This window comes from Myotis brandtii, unplaced genomic scaffold (assembly GCF_000412655.1).
Source record: "Myotis brandtii unplaced genomic scaffold, ASM41265v1 scaffold30, whole genome shotgun sequence".
In the NCBI taxonomy this organism is placed as follows: Eukaryota; Metazoa; Chordata; class Mammalia; order Chiroptera; family Vespertilionidae; genus Myotis; species Myotis brandtii.
Window position 1 is genome coordinate 492112 of NW_005361458.1, and position 10499 is coordinate 502610.

The 10499-nt window shown below is 35.6% G+C and overlaps 1 protein-coding gene across 1 annotated transcript in view; it reads right to left on the minus strand.

Annotated features, from left to right (window-relative positions):
• ADAMTSL1 (ADAMTS-like 1) overlaps positions 1-10499 on the minus strand; it is a 397951-nt gene that overhangs the window by 300029 nt on the left and 87423 nt on the right. Inside the window, exon 4 of the mRNA XM_014542360.1 lies at positions 8014-8250. Within this exon, the coding sequence (XP_014397846.1) occupies positions 8014-8250 (237 nt within the window). The remainder of the gene's footprint in view (positions 1-8013; positions 8251-10499) is intronic.

Below are 10499 nucleotides of genomic sequence, written 5' to 3' on the forward strand. Positions count from 1 at the left end.
ATATATGTATATATATGAACAGAAACCAGCTTTGTGCTTTACAACAAATATAAATGGGGCAATTTGGATAATGGAAATAAATGAATAGCAGCAGTACTAATAGAGCTGATTCTATTTGTGATGGCTCATTAACTCTACAGGATGCAATTTTACTCAGAATCAGGGGTTAATAATGACACATCATGGAGCTATTAGCAAAAGAAGGTTTCAATAGGAAATTAACAGAAGGTCGGTTCATTCATTGAGAAGCCAATATCCACTTGTGAATGTATAACCACATTAAACCACTCACTCAAAAAGGCCATAAAGTGGAATAGTCAAAGAAAAGAAGTAATTTGGGTACTACTACTACTATTACTACAAGCTAGTATTTATCACGCTCATAGTAAGCATTTTAATGCATTTGGTTACCTAACCCTCACAACAATCCTCAGGTAGTTACAAATATTAACCATATTTTGAAGAGAAGGAGACTGATACCTAGGACTTTGCTCAAAGTCACCTAGCAATGAGTGGTGCTGCTTAGATTCCAAACAGGTAGTGTGGCTATAGAGCCTTTGCTCCTAACTATGCGTATTGCCTCCCTCATTCTATCTACCTTGTCTCCAACCTCACCTACTCTAGAAAAATAATGAGCAAATAAAAATCCCAGTGTTTTAGTCTGAATTGCTAGTGATGGGGAGAGAAACCAATACAACAACCCTCTGGGGACAATGATCAGATCCCAGGAGGGAGGGAAAGGAGAGAATATGGTTTGAAAAGATGTATTCACTAAACCTATTGTTTTTATATGTAAATGACAGAGTTAAAGCTGGGCAAAATTTTGTTCCATGGGCGCTGCTAAGAAATAATGTAGGGAGCAGAGTTCAAAAGTGTTGATAAACATTGACATCCTCTGACCTTGAGTCTGCCGTTGACTAGCTGCAAGGTCTGGGAAAATGGCACAACCTGGTACAGCAATATTTCCTGTGGCTGGACTAGATGATCTCAAAGGTAGTGCTTTCCAAATGCTGCTAAAAACTATCAGTGACAATTTCTGTGCTCTGGGGAAAAAGTAAAATAAGTACAGCATAGCAACTTTCTCACTAGGCAAACCATATCCAATGTAAGGATTGTTCTTTATGCTGAAATCAGGTTCTCACTACTTTCTTGTCAACATTTCAATAACAAAATGATGATGGTGAAAGTACTTGGTAGAAAGACTTTTTATTTTCCAATGTCCTTACTTAGCAGAAGAAGTTGGTAACTTTATCTCATTCTATAAACTTTTTTGAATTGTTACAGGGTTATGAAATCCCATACAGGGAACCACTACTTTAATATATTTTGGAACTCAAAATGTTCAGGCCTTTTTTTATATGTGCACAACACTTTATAGTTATTTAAGCATTTGCATATGATTATCTCCTTTGCTGCTTTATAGTTTATGAGACAGTCTCATTTTTCAGAGATTGAAAAATAGAATTTAGGAAGGTTAAGTAACTTGGTCAAGATGACAGATTATTAAAGAGCAGCCAGATTCCAATCTGTGTCATTTGGCTTTAAATTCTGTCTGCCTTTCAATCTATAAGTGGTTCATAAATCGGGCCATACAGAAGGGTCATAAGGTGAGTGTTCTAAAAACACAGAACTAATGAATCTAATTTCTGGGGGATGGGGTAAAGTTTTAACAGTTCTCCAGGTGGTATGCAGACGTGTTTGGGGACCACCACTCAACACCAAACACTACTCTGTCCACCCAGCCTCAGTAGGAGGATTAAGGAGCTTTGGAGTCCTATAATCTGCCCAAGCCTCAGTTCTTCATCTCTGAGATGATGATAATGCTGCCTAATAAGTAGAGTTGTAAGTATTAGAAAAAAATATTTGTAGAAGTCCAAGATATGGTAGTCACTCCAAATTGAAAGCTATTTGTCTCACAAACAAAAGTCCAGGACCAGACAGCTTTACTAGTGAATTCTACCAATCACTTAAAGGAGAATTAATACCAATCCTTCTCCAACTCTTCCAAAAAAACAGAAAAGGGAACAATTCCAAACTCATTTTACAAGGCGAGATTACCCTGATACCCAAACCAGACAAAAATGCTACAAGAAAAGAAAATTACAGGCCAATACCTTTGATGAACATAGATGAAAAGATGCTCAATGAAATAATAAACTGAATTTAACAATACAAGTAAAAGGATCATACATCATGATCAAGTGGGATTTATTACAGGGATGCAGAGATGGTTCAACATCCACAAATCAATCAATGTGATACAACACATTAACAAAATGAAAGATAAAAATCATATGAGCATTACAATAGATGCAGAAAAAGCATTTACAAAATTCAACATTCATTTATGATAAAAATGCTCAACTAAGTGGGTAAAGAGGAAATATACCTCAACATAAATAAAGGCCATAGATGACAAGCCCACAGCTAATGTCATACTTAATGGTGAAAAGCTCAAAGCATTTCCTCTAAGATCAGGAAATAGACAAGGATGCACATTCTTGCCATTTTTATTAAACATATTATTGGAAGTCCTAGCTAGAGCAATTAGGCAAGAAAAAGAAATAAAAATGTATCCAAATCTAAAAGGAAGAAGGAAAACTATCACTATTTGCCAATGACATATTATATATAGAAAATTCTAAAGACCCCAGCAAAAAACTATTAGAATAAATGAATCCAGTAAAGTTGCAGAATACAAAATTAATATAGAAAAATCTATACACTAATAACTACCAGAAAGAGATACTAAGAAAACAATCCTATTTACAACTGCATCAAAAAGAAGAAAATACCTAGAAATAAATATACCTAAGGAGGTGAAAATCCTGTATACTGGAAACTATAAGACCTTACTCAAAATACTTAACAATGGAACAAATTAATGGAAAAGATATTCTGTGCTCATAGATTGGAAGAATTAATATTGTTAAAATGTCCAAACTACCTAAAGTGATCTACGGATTCAATACAATCCCTATCAAAATTACAATAAAAGTTTTCACAAAAATAGAACAAACAATCCTAAAATTTGTATGGAAGAAGAAAAGATCCTGAATAGCCAAAGCAATCTTGAGAAAGAAGAACAAACCTGAAGGCAGCATATTCCCTGATTTCAAAATATATTACAAAGCAATGATAATATAAAGTATGATACTGGCATAAAAACAGACACATAGATCAATGGAACAGAATAGAGAGCCCAGAAATAAACTCACATAAATACAATCAACTAATTTACAACAGAAGAGCCAAGAATATATAATGTGGAGAGGACAATCTCTTCAATAAATGGGGTTGGGAAAACTGAATGGCCACATGCAAAAGAATGAAACTGGACTGTGTCTTACACCATATACGAAAATAAACTCAAAATGGATGAAAGACTTGAATGCAAGACCTAAAACCATAAAACTAGAAGAAAACATAGGGGAAAAGCTCATTGACATTGGTCTTGGTGGCAATATTTTGGATTTGACACCAAAAGCAAAGGCAATGAAAGCAAAAATAAACAAGCAGGGCTGTATCAAACTAAAAAGATTCTGCACAGCAAAGGAAACCATCAACAAAACGAAAAGGCAACCTACAGAATGGGAGATAGTATTTGCAAATCATATATTTGATAAGGGTAAAATATATCAAGAATTCATACAAATCAATAGCAAAGAAAACAAACAATGTGATTGAAAAATGGGCAGAGGAGCTGCACAGACATTTTTTCCAAAGAAAACATGCAAATGGCAAACATGTACATGAAAATGTGCTCAACACAGGAAGTAAGTATTGGCGAAGATGTGGAGCAAAGGGAACCTTTGTGCACTATTTGTGGGATGTAAATTGATGCAAGAACTATGGAAAACAGTATGGAGGTTGCTAGAGGTGGGTGGGGTGGGGCAAAGATGGGTAAAGGTGGTCAAAAGGTACAAACTTCTACTTACAAATTAAGTAAATTCTGGGGATGTAATGTATAGCATGCTGATTATAGCTAACAATACTTTATCATATTTTAAAAGTTGCTCAGAGAATAGATCTTAAAATTCTCATCACAAGAAAAACAAAGTTGTAACTATGTGTGGTGATGAATTAACTAGATTTATTGTGGTGATCATTTTGCAACATATACATTTATTGAATCATTATGTTGTACACCTGAAACTAATATAATGTTACTAGGGGCTAGCTGCACCAATTTGCTCATGGGTGGGGTCCCTCAGCCTGGCCCACAATCGGGCCCTCTTGCCCAGTCCAGATCGGCTGGACACCAGCAGCAAGCTAACCTACTGGTCATAGCGTCTGTCCCCTGGTGGTCAATGCGCATCATAGTGACTGGTCGAGCAGTCGACCGAACGGTCAACCGATAGGTCCGATCCTTAGCCTATTACGCTTTTATTATATAGGATATGTCAATAAAAGCAAAATGGGAGGTATTTTACTGTCTAGTATGATTTTCTGAATAAGAATAAGGTATAAATTATAAATAGTAATGATTCTATAATGTTCCTGAAACACATTCACAACAAATATAAGTAATACACTCATTCATGACACTGGATATCTCTAGGCCTCAATTTCTTCTGCTGTGAAATAGCTATATGTGTTCATTGCTAAAGTGTCAAAAAGGCTAGGATTCCATAGTTTTGGTTGTGTTAAAAGCCCAATTTTGAAAAAGTGGTTCTCAGTTGAGTATTAAACAGGTATAATTGAAATAATTGGTGCTTATAAATGACAAATATCTACAATTATGCTGTCATTTTCTATCAATGTCAGACTATGCTTGCTTCTTTACAGTTTATAATTTATATCTGCTTAGCCTCAAAAAAATTTGAAATAATATTCAAATGAATAAATGTAAGATATCAAATGTCCCTGAAGTAATTACTAACACTCAGGAATATCTGCTTCCAGATTTTGTTCTATGTGTAGTTACACAAACACATGTATTGTATTTATTTGTTTGTTTATTTATTAATTAACACATGTCTTTTACCATAGTATTCTTCAAGTACTACTATCAAATGTCAACAGACCAACTGTCTTCCATATTTATTATACTCTTACAAAGAATCCAAGCAAACAAACAAACAAAAAGCCTGGTGTAATTTTCCCATAAGCTTTATCTGTGCTAATTTTTGAGTGTGTTCCATCACTTACTGTTTATAAAAGAAAAACTGCGTTATATACTTCTTCAAAAAATGTCTGAGGCAATTTACAAAAAATTATAATAAGACTAAAATAAAACCAGAAAGAGCAAAAAATGGGGTAGAAATAGAAGAGGTGGAAAAATAGAGAGGGGGGATGAATTTTTCAGGGAACTAGGAAGAGCTGTTTATAAAAACTGCATATTTAAGTCAGCATTAAGATTTTTGACTGTTTAAAAAATGTGAAAACATGGCTTTTTCTTAGTAATTCTTACCAAAGGCTGAGCATACTAATTACCAATAAACAGATAACATTTAAATAAAGGACGTTTTTAAATTCTTTTGAGGTAGCAGTATTCTACCTCAAAATTCTACTTTTATTCCACAGTCATCTTGCTGTTTTCTGTTCCTTTCTTTAAGAAGTTTTATAGAATGCAAGTAAGTTTTAATAATGAAAACACAAGACTATTATGGTGATGGAAGCAAGGATTAAAAATTGTATCCATGACCAATTCATATCAGTTGTAGTTTTTGATCCCCTGAGCATGATTGATTTTATTTATTGCTTTGTACCCTCCACCCTCGTTATAATCAAAATGAAAACGCCTTCCTCTCTGCTCCCGCTGTCACTGCCCTGGCTGAGGCTCCTGCTTGCCTTCACCTTGGCTGCTCAGAGCATCCTTTTCAGCTGCTCGCTTTGCCTCCAGGGCCTTCCATTTCCAGCATCCCATAAATGCAGCTATATTAATTTTTCTAAAGCTGAGCTATGATTATGTCTTTTCTCTACTAGCATTCTTTCCTGCCCACTCACTTTATGATAGTCCTGAGTGTATCCTCGATTTCCTCCCAAACTCTCTCTACTCACGGTGTACCTGGGGATACCCTGCTCTCTAGCCAAGAGGCTTGTTAGTGACTAAATGAAATCTGTGTTTTTCATCGCTGTTCATTGCCTCTAATAAGACAAATAAATGAAGACAATAATAAGAACTGAACATGATTACTATGGATGTCACAATTCTTTACAGATATTGTATAGTTTACATTCTCCTCTAAATCTAACAAGTCACACTCATAAGAATCTAAGTTAAGGAGGTATGCTTATATTTATAACCAAAAGTCCAGCACTATCATTTCATATTTACTATATATAAAATTTATTATTTTGCTGCTGATATAAGATTTCCTTTCAGTTGCCAAGGTAAACTAGGCCAGCTGGCAGGATTAGAGTAGGGGAAAGACATACAACCTTGAACTCCCAGGCAAACAGAAACAAATGAAACCTAATTTACTGACCTGTCTTGTTTATTGTGGTTCATTCGTCAGCACAATATACCACAAACAACTTTAAAGTAGATATCAGGAGTCCTGGAGTTTAGTCCCATTTCTGCCATGCCCAACTATGCAACTTTCAGAAAATCATACAACTTCTCTGGTTCTCATTTTTTTCATTTACAAAATTGGAATCTGTCTTGCTTTATTCAAACACTATACATGCATAAGGAATTATTACTATTTTATTTGCCATTCCCTACAACATAGCTCCTTTTCTATATGCTTTTCAATTCTCTATTACTTCCAAAGCTTTTGTGGAGCCCATAATTTCATTTCAATGACACCGAGAATTCTAGAGAAGGAAGCAAACACCAAATATAAGAAATGATGTTCAAATATATTGCTTTATAGATTAGATAATCTTGTAGGCCTTTCTTAGCTTTAAAATAGTAAGATTCCATATTCAAATTTATATCTGAAATTTAAATATTTCTTGTGTATAAAGAAAACTTCAGATATATAAACAACACCCCATCTCCTGAGAAGGTTTAGACATGCCAAAATTTCCCTGTCTCAGGATTCTAGACCTCATGAAGGTTTAGAATGTCTGTTTCCCTCTCAGGGACATGATACCTTGCAGGCCACCCCACATCTCTTGTAGTAATTCACACTACAGTTATTCCTTGTATATCTGAATATAGATTTAAGTTTTCAATAAACCTGTGGATTCAAAACAACAAATTACTAAGACATATTTTATGTTAATTCTTGTATTGCTAGTTGTGACATGAGAGATTCTGAAGAGAGAAAAATCCCACCAATGTCTTCTTGGGAGGGAGAGACAAAGGTTCTCAAAATGCCTATGTTGTGAGATATGAAACTGTATAGCGAAGTATATATAGCACACAGGACAATACAGCAACTGCTTTTTCCAAAAAGTAGGCTGGGCATCCTAATCCAAAGAGTCGACTTTAAAATCAAGATGGCAATCATACTAACTCTCCTTCACCTGCCTAACTCCCCTCCCAAAGTAGACATTGATAAATTGATACCAGAAATCAAACTTCTTTGCCATCCTGTTGTAAAGATTTACGTGGCTGACATCTGACCTAGCTGACACTGCCAAGTTCTTCAGGACAGTTTGCCTGAATTTTCAACAAAGTTACAGTTACAATAAAGGAACAAGGTTTTCTACATTTTGGAGATTATAGAGTCAACTTCATCTGAGTAATTCTGAAGCTCTAAGTAAATGAAAATAGATGCCTCCAAATACACATACATGAAACATATTTTAGAGACAACCAAAGTAGAGGCAATTTTAGAGTCTAGTCTAAAAATGATATACAATACTTAAGAATTTCTATTCTTCCATATTCAAGTGAGACTCAAGGAAAGAAAAACAATTCTAGCCTACGTTTCCCGAACACGAAATACACTGGTAGTTTTAACTGAAATTAAACCTCAATTTTCAAATCTGTCATTCTCTATACAGGCAATAAAAAGTAGCGCTGAGTGATCCAGATAGCAGGGCGGTGGGAAAGGTATTTACACGAAGACACTCGAACCCTCTGGAATAACAGAATGAAAAGAAGCCAGTACTTACTTGGCATAGGCCATTGATGCACATATCCAGGGTGTCTGTGTAGCAGCGAGTCCCATCTAAGACCTTAGGTGCGAGTTCAACAACCAGGTCTGTGCCTTTGGCCTGGCACTTGAGTGCGCATGGGTTGTCAGGGTCGTTAGACACAGGAAGCCACTCATAAAACTCGCCATGGTGCTTGACATCATTATGAGCTGAGCATTGCTGAGCTCGGAAATCACCTGCTTCTGGTGGGCAGTCCTGGAGAAGGAAGTGGAAAGGGACAAATACAGGCTGAGAAGGGCACACATGTGGTCTTTCAAGGTCTTAGAAAACAAAGCAAATATTCTGGTCATATCATCCAAGAGGTCCTATGATTATTTGGCCCTAAGAATGTGTAGATTTGAGAAAGCAATCAGCTTGATGTATATTTTCTGACTGAAGTTAAATGGCAAAGAAGCCAGCTTGAAATAGATCTGATTGATATTAGTTGGGAAAGTAACCATCTTGAAACATATTTTCAGAAAGATGTTTAGTGGTCCCTTGGATTCCTCCACCTTACAATACCATTTTTATTTCCTTATAACTTAGGTAGGACTTAGTAACATCAGAGAATTAGCTGAAAGCATCTCTTGATATCAAGAGCTATGACAAGATTTTAGCCCCCAAACAGCAAAAAGTTATGGTAATTTCACTCAAAAATTTTTGTGGGGTTGTTCATGAGGTTTTTTTTTCTCTAAAACGTAGGGTGCACAGTATCTAGAGTTAAACATGGTGGACAAAAAAAGTGAAAATAGTATGTACACATGGATTTCTTTAGCTTAAGGCAGCATGGCAGAGTGGAAAGGTACAGATATCCTCTTCAGATGGGAGTGTGGCTGCACAGCGTGGGTCTCACTGATCCTAGGTTTCCTTATGTTCAGAGCAGAGGCAACAATAGCACTCAGTTCTCAAGGTCATTCACTGTGAGCATTTCATGAGCTCATGTTGGCCAAATACTGGCACAAGGAAGATAGTACATGGTAGCTAATACTATTTAATGAAGCCACTGAAGAGAGAGAGTTGGAGAATGAGATTTTCTGAATTTGAATATTAAATAATGTTGGCAAAGACCAGAGGAGAACAAGAATGTTTTAATGTACATTTTATAAAGGGCATTTTAAAATGTAAAACTATAGCAATCACTATTATCTAGTAAACTTGAAAGCAAATATGATTTAACTTTAAGGCAAATGTTGGCTATCCCTTGTACCAGTTTTGATAGCTCCATTTTTTTCGCCATGTGTTCCGATTAGAATGAACTACACAGAATATCCATCTGTGGAAAGGCTTTTGTCCGAGTTTGTATCTGAAATACAGAATGAGCATGTGCTCTTTATCATTTTTGAGAGTTCTCTTATACAAGTTTTCTTTCTCTGAAAAACTCCTTACATTTAAATAAGCATTCTGAGATTAGCATTAATCTACTTTATAAAATGGAATTTTTGACACTTTAACACATTTTAGTGGTATTTAAATAGCATATAAGGCTGTAATATTTGGGGAAGCATAAATTTTTTTTGACAAGATGGGGCATAACGAAAATAGATCAAAATATAATATAAACTCTCAAAGGCATATTATTGCTAGCATTACATATGTTCTCAGAGTTAATACATAGTACTAAGGAAGAATAATTTCTAAAACCTAGATATAGAAACAGACATAGATATATATAGATATAGGTACCCCACAAGGCATATGTGATTTTGAATATTGCCTGAAAAAGTAAAATTAAAATTCATTACTTATTAATTTCTTAAGGATGAGCTACATATTAAAAGCTTTAAAAAGATAAATGAGTGTTATACGTTGTTGTGATATTTACTTGTTTGTTGTGAGAAATAAAATGAAAACCACAACCTGCAAAACTATGCTCTGAATCACAACACAGGTAATTTGTACGACAGGTAACACAACTAGCTGAACTTCAGTGTTTCAATACCAGCTCCTTTCAGACCATGTGTTCCAAGATAAAAGTACAAACAAATGAATTTAACATGAACTCTTTGGATTTATTTTCCAACAACAAGAATGCAACTTTCCTAGATGACAAATCCTACCAGTCTCTGCCTAAACCTCACTTACTAGCTTCTGTCCTAAAGGAACCCTGTGACTAATCATAGCCCCCAAACTACCATCCTTGTCTCCAAATTTTCATCTGAGACACTACAGGGACCCCTTGCTTATTAGCAAGTTTAATAAAACCAACTTCATACAGTCAGCAAGCTTCCCTGGTGGCCACTTCATGAGAGCTTCCACGAGAACGGATAGTTTAATTAATAATCTACACTAATAAAAGAGAAACATGGTAATTAGCGTACGACCGCTACCCTTCCCATTGGCTAATCAGCATATCCTTATGCAAATTAACTGTCAGCCAAGATGGCGGCCGGCAGCCATGCACTGAAGCGAGCAGGGAGGCTTGCTTGCTCCAGTGACTGCAGACTCCAACGTTCCCCACCTGACTT